General features: G+C 37.8%; 2 protein-coding genes across 8 annotated transcripts in view; both read right to left on the reverse strand.

Annotated features, from left to right (window-relative positions):
• LOC109978923 (deoxynucleoside triphosphate triphosphohydrolase SAMHD1-like) overlaps positions 1-27,054 on the reverse strand; it is a 63,672-nt gene that overhangs the window by 30,395 nt on the left and 6,223 nt on the right. For 3 of the 7 annotated variants that reach the window (XM_065961278.1, XM_065961277.1, XM_065961280.1), the window contains 13 exons: positions 26,625-26,771; positions 25,942-26,049; positions 25,408-25,515; positions 24,488-24,595; positions 23,820-23,912; positions 23,429-23,529; positions 23,125-23,233; positions 22,942-23,033; positions 22,700-22,815; positions 22,067-22,206; positions 21,095-21,184; positions 20,863-20,967; positions 1,445-3,251 (listed from right to left, as the gene is read on the reverse strand). In XM_065961278.1, the coding sequence (XP_065817350.1) occupies positions 2,106-3,251; positions 20,863-20,967; positions 21,095-21,184; positions 22,067-22,206; positions 22,700-22,815; positions 22,942-23,033; positions 23,125-23,233; positions 23,429-23,529; positions 23,820-23,912; positions 24,488-24,595; positions 25,408-25,515; positions 25,942-26,049; positions 26,625-26,771 (2,463 nt within the window). In that variant the 3' untranslated portion in view covers positions 1,445-2,105. Of the gene's footprint in view, positions 1-1,443; positions 3,252-4,288; positions 4,429-4,989; positions 5,106-5,231; positions 5,324-5,414; positions 5,545-5,739; positions 5,841-14,960; positions 16,253-17,434; positions 17,542-17,668; positions 17,714-17,840; positions 17,928-20,862; positions 20,968-21,094; positions 21,185-22,066; positions 22,207-22,699; positions 22,816-22,941; positions 23,034-23,124; positions 23,234-23,428; positions 23,530-23,819; positions 23,913-24,487; positions 24,596-25,407; positions 25,516-25,941; positions 26,050-26,624; positions 26,772-27,054 lie in introns of those variants that run through there. The other 4 variants (XM_065961281.1, XM_065961276.1, XM_065961283.1 and 1 more) reach the window with 3 other exon arrangements.
• Positions 6,652-9,687, reverse strand: LOC110004029 (deoxynucleoside triphosphate triphosphohydrolase SAMHD1-like). The gene is made up of 4 exons (XM_065961125.1): positions 8,824-9,687; positions 8,480-8,595; positions 7,934-8,016; positions 6,652-6,951 (listed from the first exon to the last, which is right to left on the reverse strand). The coding sequence occupies exons 1-4, from the start codon at positions 9,042-9,044 to the stop codon at positions 6,652-6,654; spliced, it is 720 nt and encodes a 239-aa protein (XP_065817197.1). The 5' UTR covers positions 9,045-9,687.

A 27,054-nucleotide genomic window follows, 5' to 3' on the forward strand; every position in this document is an offset into this window, starting at 1 on the left:
TCTCCTTACAGAAGACCCTGATCAGCTGCTCAGAAAAGCATGTTGTGTGAATCCTGGATCCCTGTAAAGAAGGACAGCAGCTTTAATTTGAGAGTTGTGGTGACATAAGCTGCCTTACAAATAATTTAAAGATAAAGATAAAGATAAACTTTATTGATCCCCTGTGGGGGAAATTAGTGCATTACAGCAGCTCCAGAAAACAGGGGACGGGAATATACTTATTAAAAATAAAACTAGAAGTTAAAATCAAATCAAACATATTTACATCATTTAAATAAAATAAAAAATACAATAATGTAAAATTACACAGTAATTAAGGGATTGCTCTTAAAAAAACACACACACAGTGTGTAGCATGAGGTGGTGATGTTGTTAAAGAGTCTGATTAAACAGTCTGACTGCAGATGGGATGAACGACCTGTGGTAGCGCTCTGTCTTGCAGGGTGGGTGTCTCAGTCTGCTGCTGAAGGAGCTGCTCAGGGCCCCCACAGTGTCATGCAAGGGGTGAGAGGGGTTGTCCATGATGGATGTCAGCTTCACTAACATCCTCCTCTCACCCACCTCCTCTACAGAGTGCAGAGGACAGTCAAAGACAGAACTGGCCCTCCTGACCAGTCTGTTCAGTCTCTTTCTGTCTCTCTCCATGCTCCCTCCTCCCCAGCAGACCACTGCATAGAAAAGTGCAGACGCCACCACAGTGTCATAAAAAGTCTGTGGCAGAGTCCTGCACACTCCAAAGGACCTCAGTCGTCTCAGCAGGTGAAGTCGACATTGGCCCTTCTTGTACAGGACGTCGGTGTTGTGTGACCAGTCCAGTTTATTGTTGAGGTGAACACCCAGGTATTTGTACGTCTCCACCCTCTCGATGTCCAAGCCCTGGATGTACACCGGTGCAGTCTGGGGTGACTTCCTGCGGAAGTCAATCACCATCTCCTTTGTCTTGCTGGCGTTGAGCTGAAGGTGGTTGAGCTCACTCCAGTCGACAAAGTCCATGATGACCTGCCTGTACTCCTGTTCGCTCCCCTTAGACACACACCCCACGATGGCTGTGTCATCGGAGAACTTCTGCAGGTGGCAGCTCCCAGAGTTGTAACAGAAGTCCGAGGTGTACAGGGTGAAGAGAAAAGGGGAGAGAACTGTCCCCTGCGGGGCCCCTGTACTGCAGACCACCATGTCAGACTCACAGTCCTGAAGCCTCACGTACTGTGGTCTGTTGGTGAGGTAGTCTGTTGTCCATGCAGCCAGGTGACAGTCCACTCCCGCCCTCTCTAGCTTCCCCCTGAGCAGTGCAGGCTGGATGGTGTTGAAGGCAGTGGAGAAGTCAAAGAACATGACCCTTACAGTGCTGCCGGTGTTCTCCAGGTGAGTCCAGGATCTCTGCAGCAGGTAGATGACGGCGTCATCCACCCCGATGTTCGGCTGGTAGGCGAACTGCAGAGGATCCAGATTTGAAGTCATCCGGGAGCGGAGGTTGTTGAGGACGATCCTCTCCATGGTCTTCATCAGGTGAGAGGTGAGGGCACAGGTCTGAAGTGGTTAGGCTCCCTGAGGTGAGATGTCTTTGGGACTGGCACCACGCAGGAAGTCTTCCACAGAGTCGGTACCCTCTCCAGTCTCAGGCTCAGGTTGAAGATGTGCAGAAGGACCTCACAGAGCTGGTCTGCACAGTCCTTCAGGAGTCTGGAGCTGATGCCGTCGGGACCTGTGGCCTTCCTCGCCTTGATCTTCCTCAGCTGGCTTCTCACCTGATCAGCTGTTATGGAGAGGCCGTCGGAGGAGGAGGAGGATGAAGAAGAGGAGGGGGTTGTTGGAGGGGGTCGTCTGAGGAGGAGGAGGAGAAGGAGAGGGCTGTTGAGGGGGGTGGCAGGGTACTCAGGGTACTCAGATGGAGAAGCGGTCTGCGCTCTGGTGGGTGGGGGTGGGGTTGGGAGCAGAATCAAATCTATTGAAGAACAGATTCTGTTCATTTGCCCACTCCCTGTCTCCTGCTTCAGGGCCCCTCCCACGCCTTCTGCTGTGACCTGAGATGTTATTCAGGCCCCTCCAGACTTCTCTTGCATTTTTATGTTGTAAATCTTCCTCCATCTTTTCCCGATAGCTGGCTTTCAATTCCTTGATTTTAATCTTGAGCTATCCTTTTGCACCCTCCTCAGCTCCTCTCTATCTCCAGATCTAAAAACCCTTCTCTTTTCATTGAGCAGGGTTTTCAGCTCAGGGGTCACCCAGGGTTTGTTGTTGGAGAAACACTGTATTTTTTTGGTGGGTACAGTGTTCTCATCACAGAAGTTTATGTAATCTGTGATGCAGTGAGTTAAACCGTCGATGTCCTCCCCATGTGGGCTGCACAGCACCTCCCAGTCAGTGGTGTCGAAGCAGTCCTGCAGCGCCTCAGTGGCCTCCTTAGACCACTTCTTCACATACCTGGTTGTGGGGGGTTGTTTTTTCACCATAGGTATGTAAATGGGCTGCAGTCTCACCAGGTTGTGGTCTGAGCGGCCCAGAGGGGGGAGGGGTGATGATCTGTATGCAGCCTTGGTGTTTGCATACAGCAAGTCCAAAGTTTTATTGTCCCTAGTATGGCAGTCAACATACTGAGTGAAAGTAGGGAGAGTGGCAGACAGGGAAACGTGGTTAAAGTCTCCTGAGATGAGAGTAAGAGACTGGGGGTGTGATGTCTGTAGCTGAGACACTACACTGTGGATGAGTTCACAGGCTGCAGCAGCGTCTGCCGAGGGGGGGATGTAAACAGTCACCGCGATGACGTGTGAAAACTCCCTCGGCAGGTAATATGGCCGAATGCTTACAGCCAGCAGCTCCGCATCCTTAGTGCAGCGCTGTTCTTTAACGGTGATGTGCCCAGAGTTACACCATCTCTCATTCACATACATCGCTATTCCCCCGCCTTTCTTCTTACCGCTCTCCCTCGCGCTCCGGTCCGCTCTGACGAGGTGGAAGCCGTCCAAAGTTACGAGCGTGTCCGGAGTGAGTTCATTCAGCCATGTCTCCGTGAACTGCATGATGCTACACTCTCGGTACTCCCTCTGAAGCCGGGTGAGCGCCGTCAGCTCCTCCATCTTATTAGGGAGAGATCTTACATTCCCCATAATTAAAGACGGCACGGATGGTTTGTACCGTCTTTTCTTTTCCCGGCACTTCACTCCGGCTCTGCATCCCCTTCTCTTCCTCCGTAGTTCTGCGGGGATGTCCGGTCTTTCGGCTGGATGTAACCGAGGCTGGCACAGCGCAACCAGCTGTTCACGGGTGTAAACAATGGAGCCCAATAAACAGAAGAAATATTGCGATAAAAAATGTTTTAATCAATATTTAGTTCTTACCTTTTCTTCGGGCATTGGCTTTGCCACGTCGAGCTCAGATTTGCTGTAGAAATGAACATGTTGGATAGGGTACTTGTCGTCCTTGCCATAGTCCATTTCAATGACCAAAAATGAAGGTTGAGAGTAAAAGTATATCTGCAGTAACAAATTTTGCAACATCTTAAAAATCAAAAAATCTGCAAAACCAAAGATTTTACAAAAAGGTGAAATGAAAGAAAGTCAAAAAACTCACCAGGTATGATTTAAGCATAATTTTTGCTATGTGTACAAGTGCTATGATAACATTACAGAATATATAATATCAATCATATGTCCTGAAATGCATCATTTCATGCCATTTTTTGTTGTTTTTGCTTTTGAATAAACAAAAAGCCTTCAGTTTCTCTCTTTCCATGACTGATCTACAATATCAGTCTGTCTGATCATCTTCCTGATCACAAAGAGAAGTGACTTCTGTGCAGGCAGAGTCTATGTGCACATAAGATGTAGAGTTGAAGGGATCACATGCAGTGTGTGACGATGAACTGTTCTTTACTGTCACACGGCTCTTGATGCAAATTAAAAGTCACTTTGAACATATAAGGGGTTCTTATTTGAAAAAGAAAATAGAATTGAAGGCCCAAATGATAATACAAATTGTAATTGTATGAACCTCAAAGGTTATCGCAGTTTCCCCAATATCATGCAGCATTAGTTGACTGAGGGATTTTGTATTGTAAGACATTTCAAGCTGCTATCCAATTCACATTGCATTTCAAAAAGAGAACTGTTCAATAGTGTTGCTGTTCATGTTAAATGTAATAACAACACGGGCAAGATAAAATGCTGGAGACAGTAAATAATGTGATGTGTACATATTCTATGAACTGAAAATGAAAATTATCCAGCTTTGTGATAACGGTGCATTAGATCATGTGTTATAAATGTAATGAAACACAAGAACACAGACTTACTTCCCAATCCTGGATGGGGACCTGTCGCATTGTCTCACCAACAAACTTGTAGATCTTTCGAGAGATGATGTTTTGCAGAATCTCTCTTGCCTTTTTTAGCTCTGAGCAGGAAGACTTCAGTATTTCCTCAAACACGTTGTCTAAAAGAGTAACAGAGTAACAAGCAAACAAATGATAATAACACACACAAAAATTAGTGAATTTAATTTAAACACACGCAATAAATTGTAAGACATGGCATGTTCATTTATAAGTCATCACAACTAAATTAACAGGATCTGGTTTATTTATCTTTAACAAATGCACGATAAAAAAAATGGATAAAGTAGCATAACTGTAAATGACCTAGCAACAGAGCCATCTGACAGAAAGCAGCATCTAACAAAGTGTGTTTCCAAAAAGTGTTGAAATATGTCATATTTCTGTTACTTCATAAATAAACATCCTAAATATCAAACAAGTTCAAATGATCAGGACAGCCAGTTGTTCAGGATGTTTGAGACTGGATTTGTGAACTCCTCAAACCACCAGATAACCTTGTCCTTGGCCAAACATCAAAACTGACCAAGTGCCTACACACAATTTCCTTTTCAGATTGTTGGGTGTAGTGCATTATTTAAAACAATGTCTTGATACTCCTGTAGTCTGAATTGGTTTCAATGTTAAACATGAGCTAACAGCACACATTTAAATCTACACACCTGTGAGCTTTGTGTAGGCCTCCATGTCCTCATTGGCTGTAGAGAGAGTGAACATCCTCCCTCCTGATCCTTCAATCTGAATGTGATCGTCTGCTTTCAAAAAAGCCTCTGCAATCCTGTATGTTCATATCAAACATATTATTACTGATGAGATAGTGAATCATGACACAGATCAAATAATGGAAATCAGAAGGAGACCAATCTTATATTTGGAGTAATAACTTCTGAAGGTAGACACTTACATTTCTTGTATGATTTGGTTTACTTTGTGCTGACAGGCTCTTTTGTGGAGACGGTGTCTTATATAGAACAAGTCGTACATATGGTCTTCCTTCTGTTGAGGTTAGGACTGTAGTTTAGTCATAAATAACAACATTATCAGTTTGCTTTAAATTATCTCTTTACAAGCTCAAGTGTGTCAGCACCTTGTCTCTGGTGCAGATAGTTTTCCTTTTTCCTTCTTTGCAGTCTTTGTCTTCAACCTCACACACTCTGGCAAACTGCAGGAAGCGACGAAAGTCAAAGTTGTTCTTGATCCCCAGGTAGGAAGAGTCCCTGAGTAGAGGCAGATTGAGGCAAGGTGAAGAAAATAGGTGTATAGAGGGAAACTGAATTTACTGGAGAGTTTTGTAGCCTATAATTTAAAATAATCAGGAGAATAATGCATTGTTCACGGTAAAAAAAAAAGAAGTGCTGTAGTGGTCTTCATCACAAAATGAATTGCTCTACAGCACTTCATTAAAACCTGACCTGGCCAAGTAGTCAAACTTGTCCACATCAACGCCGTTTTTTTTGTTGGACACAATTTCGTAGAGGAAGGACTTTTCTTTTGAGCGCCCTTTGTACGGCCACTGCAGGGATGACGACACAAAGCGAATCAGGACCAGTTTTATTGACACGTATGTTGTTGTCAATGAATTTACACTGCATAGAAAAAATATGTAGGACCATTCCACAAAACAGAGATAAAGCTAAAATATGAACACAATAAACTATGTACATGAAAAAGCATGACAAACAAAACAACTGTTCAATTTTAAGATCTGAGTTCTCGGCAGAAGAAAAACTTTTTTTTTACCGTTTAAAACAAAAAGGACTCTTCTTGTCCGCCTTTATACTGAATGTTACAAAATAGTGACATTAGTGTTGGACACAGACTGATTTATGCACAGATGAGAACTTCTGGTCTTCAGCAATCATCACCTTAATGTTTTTCGCATGTTAAGGGTTCAATCCATGCTTCGCTTTCATCAAATCATGAAAAATATTGCAAGAAGACAAGGAACTACACAAATAGCACAACCAACATTTGCAGAGTAGATCTCAAAACGTGTGTATGTAAGAAACACTTTAAATGTCAGAGTTTCTCAGAATTCGATGAGTGACTTAATGTCAGCCAATTTTCTGTGGACATATACTGTATACAACATCCTAACAGTCTTTATCAGGGTTATTTAGTTAGCTGAACTCAACCCAGAGTCAAACTGTTAAGCACAAGAGTTTTTGGGAAGGTGATCATGCAGTTCAGTTTTCTCTCTAAGGATTTTTTCACACCTGGATAGTTTGGAAAAGTTGTTCTGAAACCATAGCCCGGTTTTTTCAGACATATGTGAACACAGCAATCACACTCTTTTAGCTGCTCAACTTTTTTGATCTATTTTTTTATTGAATGGTGCACTGTGTGCTCCCTTTTTGGCTATCCTTGCTCTTTGCTGCCCATTGTGGGATGAATAAAGTTTTATCTTCTCTTATCTTATATTCATACAGTATCTTATCCGACTTCTGAATAACATAATGAGGTGAACTTGCCTCCTGCCCTTCAGATTCCTGTAGAAGTCCAGCAATCATCTCCTTGATGAATGTTATGTCGTCTTCAGGTTTCAGTCCATACTTTTTCATCGTTGGTTTAAAATTATTCTGTTCCACCAGGTGGTCTAGCATGAGACGAGAGCCCCTTTCATGCTGCGAGACACAGACTCATAAATGTGTCAACACAAGATTTAAAACATAGATATAATAATCCCACATACTTTAATTTGCCCCACATTTGAAGAGTATATCTCAAACGTACAGTATGTAAAACAACTTACAATGTCAGAGTTCCTAAAGCGCTTCAGAATTTCACGAGCCACTTAATGTCAGCCAATATACTGTATACAACATCCTAACAGTCTTTATCAGGGTTATTTAGCTAGCTGAACTCAACCCGATGTCAAACTGTTAAGCATAAGAGTTTTTGGGAAGGTGATAATGCAGCTCAGTTTTCTCGCCAAACGTTTTTTCACACCTGGGTTGTTTGGAAAAGTTGTTCTGAAACAAAGGGGCGTTTCCCCTTTAGCCCGGTTTGTTTGGATGTAAACACAACAATCGCACTCTTTTGATCTAAAGTTATTGAATGGTGCACTGTGTACTCTTTTTTGGCTATCCTTGCTCTTTGCTGCCCGTTGTAGGATGAATAAAGGTTATCTTCTCTTATTGAGTGACAAAGAGACATAAACAGATCTAGAAATCCCTTCTGCTTTTAAAAGAGGTCCCTGTCATAAAGAATTACCTCTCATGAACCATGAATTCAATTATGATCTTTGTTTGTTGTATCTAAATCTCTGAATCACCAGGATTAATGGTTAAAACAGAAACATTATTAAAATCTCATGGAGCTTCTGAAAAGCGGTAACATGTCAGATAAAAAGTTGATATATTATTACCAAAGAGAATAATGAGGGTCATTTAGCGACACAAACTACACCGTTCATTGTTATTAAATAAATAGATCAACATCCTTGGAAATGTGCATAATCTCATTACACCTGAAAAAGCAAACAAAAAAGAACATCCTGGATTTTGTTTCAAAAGAACAAGCCAGTGTGAAAGGTACATGTGCTTCAGTTTTGCCGTTCCTCTGTATTTCATTTGTTATATTACAACAGAAATAAAAACTTTTTACCTTCCATTTCTTTAATTTCCTCTTTTTTTCCAGTGCTTTGGGGAGGAACAGTCCATCATACAGATGGGAAAAGGGTCCATGACCTTGAAATGGATAGATAAATACAGGCGTAATCCACTGATAGTCTACAGATTATACAGTCAGTATGTCTTAATAAACCTGTTTGAGTTGAGGATGGATTACTCCTGAATCTAAACTTGAGAATATTGCTTACAAGAAAGACTGTTATGTGTTTGTAAATGTATGCATGGTCTGGGTGGACTGTGGAACCGAAATGCCCTCTGGGTTAAACATTTTTTTCTGAGTCTAAATATTATTTTTAAAGATTCAGACCCTCCAGTTCTTATCAGAGTCCCTTTACAGACTGAGCTACCACCACCTCACCCCACCCTCATATTTTTTATTTATTAATGCAGAAGCCCTTGCTTTTTTGAAAGATGGAAGGGTTATTTCTGGATCATTTCACTTTCATTTTACTCTTTTCATACCCAATAACATAATTTATAAACTATTATATGTAATATTGAAAAGGGATGCATTACTCACCCAGGTCATGACAGAGGCCAGCAATCTGAACACAAAGGACGTCTCTTTCAGTGATGTTGAGTTCCGGCTGCCTTGACCTGAGAGCCTCAGCAAGTTTTCCTGCTAAGTATCCCACCCTTTTTAGACCACAGAAAAAAAATGTTTTAAAGTCATAACGCAGTTATCACAATAGGATGCTGCTACCAAAATGAAAATATATACTTTTATAAGATCCATACTAAGACAGGCACTGTTTTCTGCCTTTATTGGTTTTACAAGGTGCTTATGTGAAAACCACCATGAGTCTTCTCCTTATTTGGACTGAGGTCACCTGTGGGCTGAAATCTGAAAACTTGCTGACTTACCCGATTGAGTGTTCAAAGCGGTTGTGAGACGCTCCAGGGTAAACAAAGTAGACACCTCCAAGCTGCTTTATGAATCGAAGTCTCTGGAACTGAGGTGTGTCAATGATCTTGATGAGGAGTGGGTGTAAGTCCATGCTACCATGGATGGGATCATTAAACACCTTGCAGAAAACAAACAAACAAAAGCTAAGAACAATGAAATGCGTAAAACAATACACCATGAAGACCAGCTCAAGATTGTCTTGAGGGCTCTGGGAGGTATAGGATAAGCATGAAATGAGCCCAAGAATAAAGCTGATGCTACAAAGAATGTTTTTTTGACTTTACCACTGGTTGGGATATTAAACATCTAGTAGAACAAAGAGAACAAAACATTGGACACTGAAAATGTCCTTTCAATACAAAGCGTGTCTTCCTATTCCTTTTTTTTAAAGTATTGAAGGAAAGGAGAACAAAGAGGGTTGATTTGGATAGAAAAGGTGAACAACGCTAGCTGTCCTCACCACTGGTGGGGATATTCAGCATCTAGTAGAACAAAGAGAACAAATCATTGGACACTGAAAATGTCCTATTTCAATAGCCTACAGTCTGTGTTCCTCTTCCTTTTTTTTAGGATTAAAGGAAAGGAGAACAAAGAGGGTTGGTTTGGATAGTAAAGGTGCACAAAGCTAGCTGTCCTCACCAATGGTGGGGATAATAAGCATCTAGAGAACAAAGCCCTCCCAGTTAATTAGATTTTTAATTTAGACTGATAATGGATAATACATGTACACAGGCTTAACTTTGTGGAGGTGTGTTTGTGTGCGGTTTATTCTACAAGTCGTCATTGTTTGTTCTGTTTATTCTCTCTTATCTCTCCAGCCGCAAAAATGTGGTGTGATGTGTGGTAAGACGTGAAGTACTTTAACTTGGTGATGAGTCTGTAAAATTTAGAAAAAAAAGCATTAACAGTATGAACAAGTGCTGAAACTTCCAACTTAAAATGATTTCTTTATAATATTGAGATATTTTAAACTGGTTTAACAAAGACAGAGGTACTCACTTATTTCCCATTTTGCCCCGACTTGTTCTAGATAAAAGAGCAAGAAGTTAATATTCAGTCATTTATTAAGTAACCTCAGTTTTACACAAGCTAAAATGCAACATTGTCAAGTTAAACCATGAATTTAAAATAACCATGCATACAACTTACCAAACCAGAAAACAAACCATGAATTTAGTCGACTGTAACTAGAAAACCGACCTCTAAATTTTCCTCCAATCGTCCTTCTTTTTGTACCAACTCATTTTCTCAGCTACCTGTGACTTAAAGACCAAATCTATCTATATAGTTTTTAATGTTTTGAAGCCGTAAGACGTTGCATTTACATCAAGCTAATGTTTGTGATGCTGATCTGACAAGTGGCAAATGTCATTTATATAGCCATAGCTGTTTAAGGCTTTTTTTTTATGACGCTCAGGGTTTTAAAACATCTGACATTTATATCTCCACCACACCCATGTCATTGGTCTTTACCCTCATAATGATCCTCTTCTTTTATTGATATACCAAACATTTCAGAAAACAAAACTGAAAGTGCATCAGAATTTCTTAAGTCAAATTAACAAATCTAAACGTATAAAGAAGTGAAGAAATGACAGGATGTTAGAAATAAATCAGTATTAGAAGTTACTTCTGAAGAAACATTTAGAGGTAGCGTGAATGTTGCATGTTTAACCTGCTCTTTAGACAGAGATTTATAGTGTACTCCATTTGAGGACTGCAATTACATCAAATGGCCACAAGATGGGAATGTTGCTGAACTCTCTATGGTAAAGTGTGCCCTGACCATTTGAAGAATGCTCTGCCGGAGAAATTTTAAACAGGTACTAATCTTTTTTGTGTTGCTTTTTTCATAACTTTCAGAAAGGAAACGTAAGAAACCCTCAGACTGTAAAAGATTTTCTCATTCTATGATGACAAAGATGTTCAGCCTCATGATGTATCCAGAAGCATGTAAAGGAGGTGAACATCTGTCTGTCATCATTCTATCCAAAAATAAAAGATGAGACTATAATATATGACCTCCAGTAACATCCAGAATGAGCACATTGCAGATGTGTTTTTATCAATGTGACATCTCCTACTTTTTCTTCTGAGATTACTTCTGATTGCAGACATAGAAAGTTGTTTAAAGATAATATCTATGTTAACATATCTCACTTTGTTATCTTACTTCCATAAAGAGTTGGTTTTCTTAATTTCATCACAAAGATATGACTTTATTCCCAGGTCAGGTATCTTTATAGGGCTTATAAATATCCATTTTTATCATCTAATTTCTGCTGATGTTTAAGTTTTGTTTTAAACTGAAAGAAGGATGTCAAACTGATTCTCCGTGCAGCAACACAGATCAAACTTAAATGACAAATTGTAATCTCATGTTAGTATAACTATTGATTTTTTTAAAAGTCAATGATGTACTAAAACTGTAATATCTGGTACTTTTTTAGGCTACTTATTTTGACATATTCACAAATTCACAAATCAGTCGTAAAAAACCATAAATCAACATAAAGCAAATGAACATAACGTAAGGACAAAGGAACGCAAACTGGAGTTCACATGTTTGTACACAGGATCTGATGCTGTTTCAAAAGTTGATCCTCTTTGTAGATGTTGTGAATGATTTTAGCTGATGCCAAATAGGAATATTACAGATCTTGATAAATAATGTCAAACAAATCAGAATAATTAAGTAAGTTTCTAAAATTGTTTTTTAAACTATCATTAATACATGTGTTGTATTGGAAATAATTCATAATATATCAACAAAATAAGAATGAAGTAAGGTGAAAGATCCATTTTACACTCACATGGAGGTTTTTGTTGTTCTCTATAGCAGGTCAGGCTTGGTTTGGATGGAAGATGAAGTAACAGACCTGAGCGCAGGCTTTTATAAAGTTGTGGCTTAAACAGGTGTGGCAAAGAAGTCAGATATCGGGATGCAAATTGGATGGTGTAACCCATTGGTGTTGATCTAGACCAGGAAAGGGCAACTTTGGTCACAGCAAGGGCCACATATATTTAATTCTCACTGTCAGAGGGCCAAATTGTAGGATATTCTTCGGTGGACTTATAATTCAACCAAAGGAAGGAATACATAGCTTTTATCAGCCTCTATGATACCAACATTCATATTTTAACCTCCAGTACAATTGTTAATCCTTAATTTAATGTGCTTACTTCAAAATTAAGTTTCTTTTCCAATGCAATGAACAGAGTATTTACTGGTTATTTTAGGATATTTTTCTTTCTTTTTTTCAAATGTACACACTAGTGTTGTAGTAATCGAAATCAAGACCGGTCTCGAGACCACTGTTTGAAGGTCTCGTCTTGAAAGTATTTTACTCTGTCTTGTCTCTGTCTCAGACTGGGCGGACTCCTGATTTTAGATTAAGACCAGTCAAGACCACCTCCAATGCTCCTTTCTAAAAGAACAAATGACTTCAATTCATTTGTAGTTTGATTTTTATCTCTTGGTTACCACCGCAACCTTCCTGGTGTTACTGATGAGTGGTGAGTGACACGCCCGCTGCACACATGATGATTTTAAAAGTGATATTTATGGTCTTGGTCTTGACTTGGTCTCGATCCCTAAATGTCTCGGTCTTGTCTCAGTCTCATATCACTCTGGTCTCACATATGTCTTGGTCTCGGTTAGTGTGGTCCTCACTACAACATCAGTACTTAGTATACTTTCAAGATTCTGAAATATATAAATACCTGGATCAGGTTGTGTTTTAAGTTGTTTATTTCTTGGAGTAAAAGCTCTATGGGGTGGCAGTAGCTCAGTCTGCAGGGACTTGTGTTGGGAACCGGAGGGTCGTCGGTTCAAGTCTGGAGATTGGTCTGGTAGCTGGAGAGGCGCCAATTCACTTCCTGAGCACTGTCGAGGTGCCTTTGAGCAAGACACCTCTCAAGGCGTTTTATAACACATTATCACTCCCCCCCCCCCCCCCCCCCCACCCCACCCCACCCCTCCAGGATTATTAAAGTATTTCTGATTCTGAAATAAATGGCGAATGCGAATAATAATGTGATTAATTCCAATAAACTATTGGAATCTAGTGATTCCAACAGTTTCTCGCTCATCTCCTGCTGCTTCTTTTTGTACCGGCAGAACAAACATGCAAAGTTTTCTGCTCTTTGCATAATTTATTTACCTACCCCGCACACACACACACACACACACACACACACACACACAAATTATCAGTTTCTCACAATATGAACATTAGGGATTTAGAATGATATCTCCTGCATCCTGTACAACACTTGTATAAATGTGAACATTTGTGTTAAAATTATATGAACAATCATGATTTGTCATTGTTTCATCATATGACATATCTCTTTTAAAAGCTGTGATTTTTTTCTATGGCTCATCTCCTGCTGCTCCCTGTTCTACCAGCAGAAAGAAAAACAGGCAGAGTATTCAGCTTTGCACAATTTATTTACCTACCTCGCCCTACACACCCACACACAAAATAACAACACATTAACAGTATTATCAGTCTCTCACAGCATGAACATTTGGGATTTAGAATTACACCTTCTGCATACAACACTTAATGTGTGGTGAAATAATATATAAACAAGCATGTGATCCATACTCCACACACAGTTTCTGTTATTGCAAATGATGTACAGTTGATTACTGTGTCCTACAAATAAACTTAACATGATGTGATGAAATAGGCAATGTCGACGTTAACTCAACCTGTGAAGCATGTGAGGGCAGTCAAAAAACTTCTAAAGGACAGATAAAAACAATATCAAGTAGTTGGCAGTTATGATGAAGTAATGAATGAGTGTTAACATCTTTACAGAAGAATTTATATTTGTTGACTAATACTAATACACTGAAATCTTAATAACGTCTTGGCACTTTATTTTAGAAAGTTAAAAACAGCTTCTAAATGTTTATGGAGAGCTTATAAAATAGGGCGAAAGTTAAGTTCATCAAAAATGATCTTCAAAATAGAGAAGGTCCCAAATTGCAAATTGATGTGTGGTACCTTCCACTCTTTAATCAAACATAGGCACATAGGCAAATTACTATTAACACTTTGTTTTAATTCTCCACTCATGAAGAAGAAAAGGCTGCAAGACAATATGTTTTTATATATATATTTCTACTGTATATTCGGGTGTGGGTAAGTAAAAGCACGGGAACAACTTCTGCTGTGCGTCTCATACGTTTAATGTCCGTCCGTAACAGAGCATGACATATCCAGACTGAACAACAACAATAGTGACACCTTACTTGTCCTAAAGCAATATCACTCCTCAAACCGTAACCATGGGTAACCTTAAAGGCATAGTGCATCATAGCAAACAGATATTCTTGTACAGTACAAATTGTAAATATAAATGAAATTAGCATTAAATCAAATAATGTATATTATCTCAACCTAAGCAAAATAAAGATCTATAAAATAATACTTCACAAAAATAAATCTCATCTCCATCTTACACTATCTTTGAAAGTCTTGACACTGGCTGCCTGTTTGTCTTCATATTGATTTTATTATTGTCTAAAGCACTTGGCCTCCCACCAGATTAACTTTTCAGAGTTGATTTTAGTTTATGAACCAGGACGACCCCTCAGGTCTTCTTGTTCTTCTCTGGTTCTTCTTTTAGTTGTTCCACAGAGCAGAACAAAAACCTTTTGTGATTCTGCGTTTTGCTGCTCTGAGACTTTGGAACAGACTTCAGAGGATCAGAGAATATTGAGATTTTTAAAAACAATTTAAAAAACTCATTTATTCAGTCTGGCTTTTCTATATGACTTAATCATTTTAAGGCTTTTAATTTACTATATTTTAATCAATATTATTCATCTCTACTTTTAAATTTACATTTTAGTGTTTGATTTTAGGTTTTTAGTATTTATATTTATTAATCATCGTGCTGATTTCATTTCTTCTTGCTGTTATATTTTACAAACTACCTTTTGTCAGTCATTTTTCCGCTCCTTTGTAAAGGACTTTGAACTGCAATTAGATTTGTACCACAGGTGATATATACAGTATATATATACATATATATATATATAGATGCATATGGTTTGATAGATTACACAATGTTGAACTCAGGATTTTCTCTGATGTTTATTTTGAATACATGCAGATTTTATCAGATATGAACCCATCACAACAGGAATACACTTGAAAGGTTCTCATAGATGCATTATGTAAGAACCAATCGTCAAACAATTATAGCTTCACTTAAAGTCTGTCATACATTTAAACACATTCATCATCCATCCAAGAAAGGTAGTTGATGGATACGTTTAAAAGATATTTTTCAATTCGAATTTCAAGTTTTTAGATGCAAATAAAGGTTTTCACAAGTTCCAGTTTTTAAAGTAAGAATCATAAACTCAAAAGAAGAGCACATTATAAAACATGCCCAAAATAAGACTCATTTTAAAACAGGTTGAAATTGTATTGTGATAATAAATGCTGCAGATACAAAGTAATATAATATAAGATAATACCAGTCACCAAAACATCACTCATGATCATCTCTCATTAAACACCACTCAAAGACAAATAATCTAATCTCATGTCCTCAATCTTCAAACGATTAACATCAAAACTAAAACACCACTGAGTATTATAAATCCCTAAATAAAACCACAAGTGAAATATTCACTCCATTACACATGTTGGGAGTGCTTTACATCTTTCCTCGACCAAAAAGAATTCACAACCTACAAAGAAGCATAAATGTGACCAAAAGCTGAATCAATTCAGAAACATGCAGTTTATATATTCAGTTTGAGACAATGATTGTTGGATTTCAATAATGGCTTTCTTTACCTAAATGGTATTCAACAGCCATACAGCTGCTAGCTGTGTAAGTATCCAGTGTCATGTGTGTCTATGTATCAGTTTAGAGATCAGAAATTCAAATCCAGAAGCGATCCAGATCCAGTGATCTTTGAGATATGGCTTTATAACTGATATATATTTTCCTTATTGTTAAAAAAAAGTATCCAATTTTTTCTGTATCAAATTTTGAATGGGTTTTCTGTGTGAGTCGATAGAAGCGTAACACAGTGAATTAAATGGGCCAATGATACTGTTTCATATTGACTGCAGGCCCCGTAATTGTACAGAGTGGTATCATATATTATGATTTATCTTTGTCCTCGGAATAAAAACATGTTGTGTGTTGTTGGAACTGATTTTTAAACAATCAATTTAAAAGAATGATACAGCATGTATATGATAAAAGCGAGAAAAAACAAGAGTGCTAGGACTGAATGCAAATATTATTCAGTGTTATTCATGTTGTTTGGTAAGTTCCTTGGTGTCAACTGCAGGAGGATCGCTCTAATTACCCTCAGGTCCAACCAGATTTGGCTTCATCCTTAACCTGCATGTTAATACAGACACAAAAGTACATCTGTTTTAAAGAAAGCAGTGCAGAGTAAACCTAGTGAGAGATAAACTGAAGAAGAAATGATTCTATTTAACAAACGATCTCTCATTCAACTTATTTTAAATCAAAACAATGCACTCATCATGCAGATCCATCATCTCACTGGTGAGAACTTTCAGTTTTTTTAAATCTCAAGTAAAAAAATACATTATTTCAAAATGTTTTTGCTCATTGTTCCATTCTAATGCTCATATATTAAAGCAGCCTTTCAATGTAATAAAACCACTAACTGCATATATTAATATGTCACATACACACCCATTCGAAAAAAGCCAATTTTTACAACAGAAATAAACATGTTTACAGCTCGATTAAAAAAGCTAAATTGGTCTGATTATCTCATGTCTCAATCAGCACACACTGTATGAAGAGGGATTTTTTTTTTTACACTTGTCCGTTTTCCTTTTAATGAAGGATACGCGTTATTCACAATAAGACCCGTAGCTTATAGGCCTGGGCTAAAAAAAAACTAAAAATGTTATCAAAATGTCCTATCAGTCGATATAATTATCACAATAATTGTCAATCATTTTTACTTTCAAATTTTCAAATTTAAAAGCTGATTTTTGCTCCTGAGTGAAAGTTGAAGAAACCAGAGGGTTGGTTAATCTTTTGGTTTCACTCCCATGCTGCTGTTGCTTACCTCTCTTAACCTGAGGGCCCCAAACCAGAGTCCTGCACGGTTCCAATACAGGTCAGTAAAATTGTTTCAGTACAGAAACCTGACTGACTGTCTAGACTTGCTGTCTAACCTGGATGCAAACCAGGACAAAGGACCAATAACATGTTGGAGTGTTGCTCACTTTGGCAGTATTTTGTTAAGTTAAAGTATCAAATCTATTAGAGTAGAGCTTTACCAGCACAGGTAAGCATACGTTAACCTGAAAGGAAGACCGAAGGCTGAGGATGCTAGCACAGCTAATGTTTTCCACACTCAGCAGATTGTAGATCACATGTTCAACCATATTAAATAAACTGTACTCAGTGTTGACTGTTTTCTATTTACTTTAGCCAAATCAACTGGTTTTATGTTCAATCAACAGCAAGTTAGTTGATATTGTATCCTTTAACATCTTAATATTCAACTATTATCTAAGGATTGGAAAATCATTGTACCACTGTTCAAAGTGCTTATTGGCAGCCTTCACACTCTTTCTATCAATCTTCTTACAGAAGACCCTGATCAGCTGCTCAGAAAAGATCAATGTTCCAATGCTGGATTCCTGTAAAGAATGACAGCAGCTTTAATTTGAGAGTTATGGTGACATAAGCTGCCTTACAAATAATAAACAGAAGAAATATTGAATGATTGTGATGAAAAAATTGTTTTAATCAATAATTAGTTCTGACATTTTTGCTGTTCTCGTTTTTCATGCCGTAGTCCATGTTAATGACCTAAAAAGAAGGTCGAGAGTAAAATGTGTGCCATAACAAATTCTGCAACATCTTACAAATCAAAGAATCAGCAAAACTGAAGATTTTACAAAAAAGGTCAGATGACAGAAAGTAAAAGAAAACTCACCAGGATTTCAAAGTCCTCTGATGTCAGGTTTCTTTCTCCCTCAGGTAAGGATCGAGCCAATCCTTCTTTCCAGCCAGTAATCTGGCTCTTGACAAGGAATCAGAAAATAATTACAACAGTGGAAAAGGATATAGATTCAAGTTTTTTTGCATTTTAATTTGACAATGTAAGAAACTTGGAATTCAATTCACATTCACTCAAAAAACTGCACCAACTTAGTGTAAATGCATTTGACTGTAGGGCTGCATGGTATGATCTAAGCATTAATTTTGCTATGTGTACAAGTGCCATGGTAATATCCCAGGACGTGTGTTAGTCCATGAGCACATAAAGTGTAGAGAGAGAGAGAGAGAGAAGGGATCACATGCAGTGTATGAAGATGAACTGTTCTTTGCTTAGAAGTTACTGTCACAGGGCTCTTGATGCAAATTAAATGTAGCTTTGAATGTATAAGGGGTTCTTATTTGTAAAAGAAAATAAACTTGAAGACCCAGATAATAATAAAAATATAGTATGAACATGAAAAGAAAACACAGTTTCCCCAATATCATGCAGCATTAGTTGACTGAGGGATTTTGTATTGTAAAACATTTCAAGCTGCTATCCAATTCACATTACATTTCAAAAAGAGAACTGTTCAATAGTGCTGCTGTTCATGTTAAATGTAATAACACGGGCTAGATAAAATGTTGGAGACAGTAAATAATGTGATGTGTACTTATTCTATTAACTGAAAATGAGCACATTATCCAGCTTTGTGATAACAGTGCATTAGATCATGTGTAATAAATGTAATGAAACACAAGAACACACAGACTTACTTTCCAATCCTTGATGGGGTCCTTTTGCTTTCTCTCACCAACAAACTTGTAGATCTCTCCAGAGACAATTTTTTGCTGAATCTTTCTTGCCTCTAAGAGTAACAGAGTGACAAGCAAACGATAAACAATAATAATTCAGTGTTTTTCATGTTGTTTGGTACTTTCCTTGGTGTCAACTGCAGGAGGATCGCTCTAATTACCCTCAGATTCATCCAGATATGGATTCTTCTCCAGCCTGCATGTTAATAAGGACACACAAGTACATCAGTTTTAAAGAAAGCAGTGCAGAGTAAACCTAGTGAGAGATAAACTGAGGCAGAAATGATTCTATTTAACAAACAATCTCTCATTCAACTTATTTTAAAGCAAAAACAATGCACTCATCATGCAGATCCATCATCTCACTGGTGAGAACTTTCAGTTTTTTTAAATCTTAAGTAAAAAAAAATATTTTCAAAGTTTTTGTCTTTTGGTACTAAAATACAAAAGTTTGAAGACACCAACATTAATTTGGCATCAAAAAAGGGATCAAAATCATATAAAAGCAAAGAAAAGGCAACAGTATCCTGAAGTTCAATGCAATCATTCCCTCCCTGCTCATTGCTCCATTCTAATGCTCATATATTAAAACAGCCTTTCAAAGTCATAAAACCACAAACTGCATATATTAATATGGACAATGAGTTTTGGTCTGTTGTATAAAGAGCAAAGACAAAATACCGGCCAACATTTTGTGCTGGTGACTTCTTTTGGAGCCAAGACATGTGCAAACTGAAGCACAACAAAACAAAAAAAGATCCCTCAGGTCAGAAAGAATCCCAGTCTCGATTCTCACATAGTTGCGATGTCATGTCTGCGTGATGCCGATTCTCTTGCTCCTTTTTCCTTCACAAACTGCACTTACGCTGCACTCGCGTCAGTATTTCCCACACAGACAATACTCGGGCTGCCCAGGTACATGTATAGCTGCCCAAGTAGCCTATATTTTAAAACTATATGTTTTAATTATTCATAAAATTGCCGTCCGCACGAGAGAGAGAGAGACAAAAAGAGGGCTGCTGTTTGTTCCTCCCTCCTGTTAATGCACCTGAGGTCCAGCCCTCCTGACATGTCAAAACTGAAGCTTCTCATGACTTAGTTTTATTATGTTTGTGAAGCTGCTTGCTGCCGATGTGATGATGCTCTCTCTTGGTTTTGCTGAATCTTGATAACAGGCCTTCACATCATGCTCACCTGTTGTAATAACTGAGATGCTAGATCAACTTTTTAAAGAGTGAGTTTTGTTGTGTTGCACAGAGCCCATGAAGGCTCAGTTAAAAAAAAAAAATGCTGTCTGCTAATCAGTACAATGGACTTGTAAAGCGTGGCTACGAACTAGCAAACTGTTGGCAAGGTTTCATAAATTCTGCGAGACAAAACAAGGGGCTGAGGTCCATCAATTATTTCCATCAGCAAGGCATATCTGCTTTTACTCTCTCTCTCTCTCTCTCTCTCGCTCATGCGCACATCTTTATTCCATTTCTTTAAACGAGACAAAATCAGGATGAGAATGCAGGAAAAGAAATGTTTGGTGCTTAACATTTTCTTGGGGAGACCCCACCTGAAGCTGGCTAGAGAAACACTGGAAGCCACATACACACCCATTCGAAAAAAGTCTGTTTCAGACTGTAGATCACGTGTTCAACCATGTTAAATAAACTGTACTGGGGATAAGACTTGTGTAAATCAGTTTAGTGATACAACAGAAAACTCAAAGTACTTGGTCTTTTTCGATTCTCTGATTTTTTTGAAATTTTCAAAATCCAAAACAACTGTTGACTGTTTTCTATGTACTTTAGCCAAGTCAACTGGTCTGAATTTATATTTGATGTTTTATGTTCAATCAACAGCAAATTAGTCGATATGTATTGTATCCTTTAACATCTTAAGATTCAACTATTATCAAAGGATTAGAAAATCATAGTACCACTGTTTAAAGTGCTTTTTGGCAGCCTCCACACTCTTGTCATCAATCTTCTTACAGAAGACCCTGATCAGCTGCTCAGAAAAGCACGTTGTGCGAATCCTGGATCCCTGTAAAGAAGGACAGCAGCTTTACTTTGAGAGTTTTGGTGACATAAGCTGCCTTACAAATAATTTAACCCAATAAACAGAAGAAATATTGCGATAAAAAAATGTTTTAATCAATATTTAGTTCTTACCTTTTCTTCGGGCATTGGCTTTGCCTTGTCAAGCTCAGATTTGCTGTAGAAATGAACATGTTGGATAGGGTCTTTATCGTCCATGCCATAGTCCATTTCAATGACCTAAAATGAAGGTTGAGAGTAAAAGTATGTGTGTAATAACAGATTTTGCAACATCTTACAAATCAAAGAATCAGCAAAACTGAAGATTTTACAAAAAGGTGAAATGAAAGAAAGTCAAAAAACTGACCAGGATTTCAAAGTCCTCTAGTTCCAGGTTGTTTTCTTCCTCGTCAGGGAGGGGTTGAGCCAATCCTTCTTTCCAGCCAGTAATCCGGCTCTTGACAAGGAATTAGAAAAAAATTACAACAGTGGAAAAAGATATAGATTCAAGTTTTTTTGCATTTAAAGTTGACAATGTAAGAAACTTGGAATTCAATTCACATTCACTCAAAAAACTGCACCGACTTAGTGTAGATATGTTTGACTGTAGGGCTGCATGGTATGATTTAAGCATCATTTTTGCTATGTGTACAAGTGCTATGATAACATTACAGAATATATAATATCAATCATATGTCCTGAAATGCATCATTTCATGCCATTTTTTGTTGTTTCTGCTTTTGAAAAAATAAAAAGCCTTCAGTTTCTATCTTTCCATGACTGATCTACAACATCAGTCTGTCTGATCCTCTTCCTGATCACAAAGAGAAGTGACTTCTGTGCAGGCAGAGTCTATGTGCACATAAGATGTAGAGTTGAAGGGATCACATGCAGTGTGTGACGATGAACTGTTCTTTACTGTCACAGGGCTCTTGATGCAAATTAAAAGTCACTTTGAACATATAAGGGGTTCTTATTTGAAAAAGAAAATAGAATTGAAGGCCCAAATGATAATACAAATTGTAATTGTATGAACCTCAAATGTTATCGCAGTTTCCCCAATATCATACAGCATTAGTTGACTGAGGGATTTTGTATTGTAAGACATTTCAAGCTGCTATCCAATCCACATTACATTTCAAAAAGAGAACTGTTCAATAGTGTTGCTGTTCATGTTAAATGTAATAACAACACGGGCAAGATAAAATGCTGGAGACAGTAAATAATGTGATGTGTACTTATTCTATTAACTGAAAATAAGCACATTATCCAGCTTTGTGATAACGGTGCATTAGATCACATGTAATAAATGTAATGAAACACAAGAACACAGACTTACTTTCCAATCCTGGATGGGGTCCTCTTGCTTTCTCTCACCAACAAACTTGTAGATCTTTCGAGAGATGATGTTTTGCAGAATCTGCCTCGAGTCTTGTAGGTTCGGGTCGGAAGAGTTGAGTATTTCCTCAAACACTTTGTCTAAAAGAGTAATAGAGTAACAAGCAAACAAATGATAATAACACACACAAAAGTGAGTGAATTTAATTGAAACACACAAGTCATCACAACTAAATTAACAGGATGTGGTTTATTTATCTTTAACAAATGCACGATAAAAAAAATGGATAAAGTAGCATAACTGTAAATGAACAACAGAGCCATCTGACAGAAAGCAGCATCTAACAAAGTGTGTTTCCAAAAAGTGTTGAAATATGTCACTGTTACTTCATAAATAAACATCCTAAATATCAAACAAGTTCAAATGATCAGGACAGCCAGTTGTTCAGGATGTTTGAGACTGGATTTGTGAACTCCTCAAACCACCAGATAACCTTGTCCTTGCCTACACACAATTTCCTTTTCAGATTGTTGGGTGTAGTGCATTATTTAAAACAATGTCTTGATACTCCTGAAGTCTGAATTGGCTTCAATGTTAAACATGAGCTAACAGCACACATTTAAATCTACACACCTGTGAGCTTTGTGTAGGCCTCCATGTCCTCAATGGCTGTAGAGAGAGTGAACATCCTCCCTCCTGATCCTTCAATCTGAATGTGATTGTCTGCTTTCAAAAAAGCCTCTGCAATCCTGTATGTTCATATCAAACATATTATTACTGATGAGATAGTGAATCATGACGCAGATCAAATAATGGAAATCAGAAGGAGACCAATCTTATATTTGGAGTACTAAGATCTGAAGGTAGACACTTACATTTCTTGTATGATTTGGCTTACTCTGTGCTGACAGGCTCTTTTGTGGAGACGGTGTCTTGTATAGAACAAGTCGTACATATGGTCTTCCTCCTGTTGAGGTTAGGACTGTAGTTTAGTCATAAATAACAACATTATCAGTTTGCTTTCAATTATCTGTTTACAAGCTCAAGTGTGTCAGCACCTTGTCTCTGGTGCAGATAGTTTTCCTGCCATCAACCTCACACACTCTGGCAAACTTCAGGAAGCGATGAAAGTCAAAGTTATTCTTGATCCCCAGGTAGGAAGAGTCCCTGAGTAGAGGCAGATTGAGGCAAGGTGAAGAAAATAGGTGTATAAAGTGAAACTGAATTTACTGGAGAGTTTTGTAGCCTATAATTTAAAATAATCAGGAGAATAATGCATTGTTCACGGTAAAAAAAAAAGAAGTGCTGTAGTGGTCTTCATCACAAAATGAATTGCTCTACAGCACTTCATTAAAACCTGACCTGGCCAAGTAGTCAAACTTGTCCACATCAACGCCGTTTTTTTTGTTGGACACAATTTCATAGAGGAAGGACCATTCTTTTGAGCGCCCATTGTACGGCCACTGCAGGGACAAAATAAACAGCAGGTCCAATTTCAAATGGAGTTCTAGGCAGATGAAAAACTTTTTTTTTAACGATTTAAAAAAAAGGACTCTTCTTGTTCGCCTTTATACTGAGGAGATGTTACAAAATAGTGACATTAGTGACATTGCTGTTGAGGACACAGACCTATTTATGCACAGATGGTGTGAACTTGCCTTTTCTTTCTTTTTTTTAACTTTCTTTATTGCTTTTACATATTAACAATATTTCCATTTTGTAATGTCCGTACGTATTCTTTTTCCGAACTTACCTTTTCTACAGCAATCATCTCCTGAATGATTTTCACATCTTCTTCTTTCAGGCCGTATTTCTTCATCATCACTTGTTCAAGCTTACTCTGTTCCTGTAATATTTACAGTTAGGGATGTAAAGATTAATTGTAAAATCGTGATAAATCGATTCAAAAGTGTCAAGATTCACATCAATACTCTGAAAAATGAATCGCAATAATATCGTGAGCGTCAGCAGCTGTAGAGCAAGATTTTGAAATTGAGGACGCACCACCCTCTTTTAAATCAGAGGTGTGGAAGCATTTTAGCTTCCCCAAGACAGAAAATTAAAGAGGTGAGAAGATAACAGACGAGACAAAAACTGTGTGTAAATATTGCAAGAAGACAGGGAACTACACAAATAGCACAACCAACATTTGCAGAGTAGATCTCAAAACATGTGTATGTAAGAAACACTTTAAATGTCAGAGTTCCTCAAGTTCCTCAGAATTTGACGAGTGGCTTAATGTCAGCCAATTTACTGTGGACATATACTGGATACAACATCCTAACAGTCTTTATCAGGGTTATTAAACTAGCTGAACTTAACCCAGATATAATACTAAGCATGAGATGCATTATCTTCTCTTATCTTATATTCATACAGTATCTTATCCGACTTCTGAAAAACATAATGAGGTGAACTTGCCTCCTGCTCTTTAGATTCCTGTTGAGCAATCTTCTCCTGAATTTTTTTCACAACATCAGGGTTCAGGTTGTGTTTCTTCATTATCACTTGTTCAAGCTTACTCTGTTCCTGTAATATTTACAGTTAGGGATAGAGAGATTAATTGTAAAATCGTGATAAATCGATTCAAAAGTGTCAAGATTCACATCGGTACTCTGAAAAATGAATCGCAATAATATCGTGAGCGTCAGCAGCTGTAGAGATAGATTTTGAAATTGAGGACGCACCATCCTCTTTTAAATCAGAGGTGTGGAAGCATTTTAGCTTCCCCAAGACAGAAAATGAAAGAGGTGAGAAGATAACAGACGAGACAAAAACTGTGTGTAAATATTGCAAGAAGACAGGGAACTACACAAATAGCACAACCAACATTTGCAGAGTAGATCTCAAAACGTGTGTATGTAAGAAACACTTTAAATGTCAGAGTTCCTAAAGTTCCTCAGAATTTGACGAGTGACTTAAAGTCAGCCAATTTACTGTGGACATATACTGTATACAACATCCTAACAGTCTTTATCTGGGTTATTAAACTAGCTGAACTTAACCCAGATATAATACTAAGCACAAGAGTTTTTTGGAAGGTGATACTGCAACTCCGTTTTCTCTCTAAGGGTTTTTTCACACCTGGGTAGTTTGGAAAAGTTGTTCTGAAACCATAGCCCGGTTTGTTCATACATATGTGAACACAGCAATCACACTCTTTTAGCTCAACTTTTTAAATCTATTTCGATTTTTTTTTTGAATTGTCCACTATGTGCTCTTTTTTGGCTATCCTTGCTCTTTGCTGCCTGTTGTGGGATGAATAAAGTTTTATCTTCTCTTATCTTATATTCATACAGTATCTTTTCCGACTTCTGAAAAATATAATGAGGTGAACTTGCCTTCTTGCCTTCAGATTCCTTTCCAGCAATCATCTCCTGAATGTTTTTCACATCTTCAGGGTTCAGTTTGTATTCCTCCATCATCACTTGTTCAAGCTTACTCTGTTCCTGTAATATTTACAGTTAGGGATGGAAAAATTAATCGTAAAATCGTGAACAAGCGATTCAAAGGTGTCAAGATTCGCATCGGTACTCTGAAAAATGAATCTCAATAATATCGTGAGCGTTAGCAGCTGTAGAGATAGATTTAGAAATTGAGGCCGCACCACCCTCTTTTAAATCGGAGGTGTGGAAGCATTTTAGCTTCCCCAAGACAGAAAATGAAAGAGGTGAGAAGATAACAGACGAGACAAAAACTATGTGTAAATATTGCAAGAAGACAGGGAACTACACAAATAGCACAACCAACATTTGCAGAGTAGATCTCAAAACATGTGTATGTAAGAAACACTTTAAATGTCAGAGTTCCTCAAGTTCCTCAGAATTTGACGAGTGGCTTAATGTCAGCCAATTTACTGTGGACATTGAACTTGCCTTCTTGCTTTTAGATTCCTGTTCAGCAATCTTCTCCTGAATGATTTTCACATCTTCAGGTTTCAGATTGTGTTTCTTCATCATCTCTTCTTCAAGCTTACTCTGTTCCTGTAATATTTACAGTTAGGGATGGAAAGATTAATTGTAAAATCGTGATAAATCGATTCAAAGGTGTCAAGATTCACATCGGTACTCTGAAAAATGAATCGCAATAATATCGTGAGCGTCAGCAGCTGTAGAGCAAGATTTTGAAATTGAGGACGCACCACCCTCTTTTAAATCAGAGGTGTGGAAGTATTTTAGCTTCCCCAAGACAGAAAATTAAAGATGTGAGAAGATAACAGACGAGACAAAAACTGTGTGTAAATATTGCAAGAAGACAGGGAACTACACAAATAGCACAACCAACATTTGCAGAGTAGATCTCAAAACGTGTGTATGTAAGAAACACTTTAAATGTCAGAGTTCCTCAAGTTCCTCAGAATTTGACAAGTGACTTAATGTCAGCCAATTTTCTGTGGACATATACTGTATACAACATCCTAACAGTCTTTATCAGGGTTATTAAACTAGCTGAACTCAACCCAGATATAATACTAAGCATTAGATTCATTATCTTCTCTTATCTTATATTCATACAGTATCTTATCCGACTTCTGAAAAATATAATGAGGTGAACTTGCCTTCTGCTCCTTAGATTGCTGTTCATCAATCATCACCTTAATGTCGTTCACATCTTTAGGTTTCAGTTTGTATTTCTCCTTCATCACTTGTTCAGGATCAATCGGTTTCAGCAGGTGGTTAAGACCGTCAGAAGAGCCCTTTTCATACTGCAAGACACACAGACTCATAAATGTGTGTTAGTACGTATTTTCATGAATTAATTCATCTTGATCATTTTGTGGATATATCTTTAAATTGTGTAAACCATATCAGAGTAATTCTTCTTTTAGGTTTGTGAAGCTGAAATACATGTGTAAGAGACCTCATAGTAGCAGAGTTATATTTGGATTAGAGCCAAGTGTCTGTTGTGAGCTGAAAAGGAAATGTGACTCTGAGACTGAAGAAATGTATATGTCTGATATTTAAGAGTCAAGGTGATGTCTTCTTTCT

This window comes from Labrus bergylta, chromosome 12 (genome assembly GCF_963930695.1).
Source record: "Labrus bergylta chromosome 12, fLabBer1.1, whole genome shotgun sequence".
Classification (NCBI taxonomy): Eukaryota; Metazoa; Chordata; class Actinopteri; order Labriformes; family Labridae; genus Labrus; species Labrus bergylta.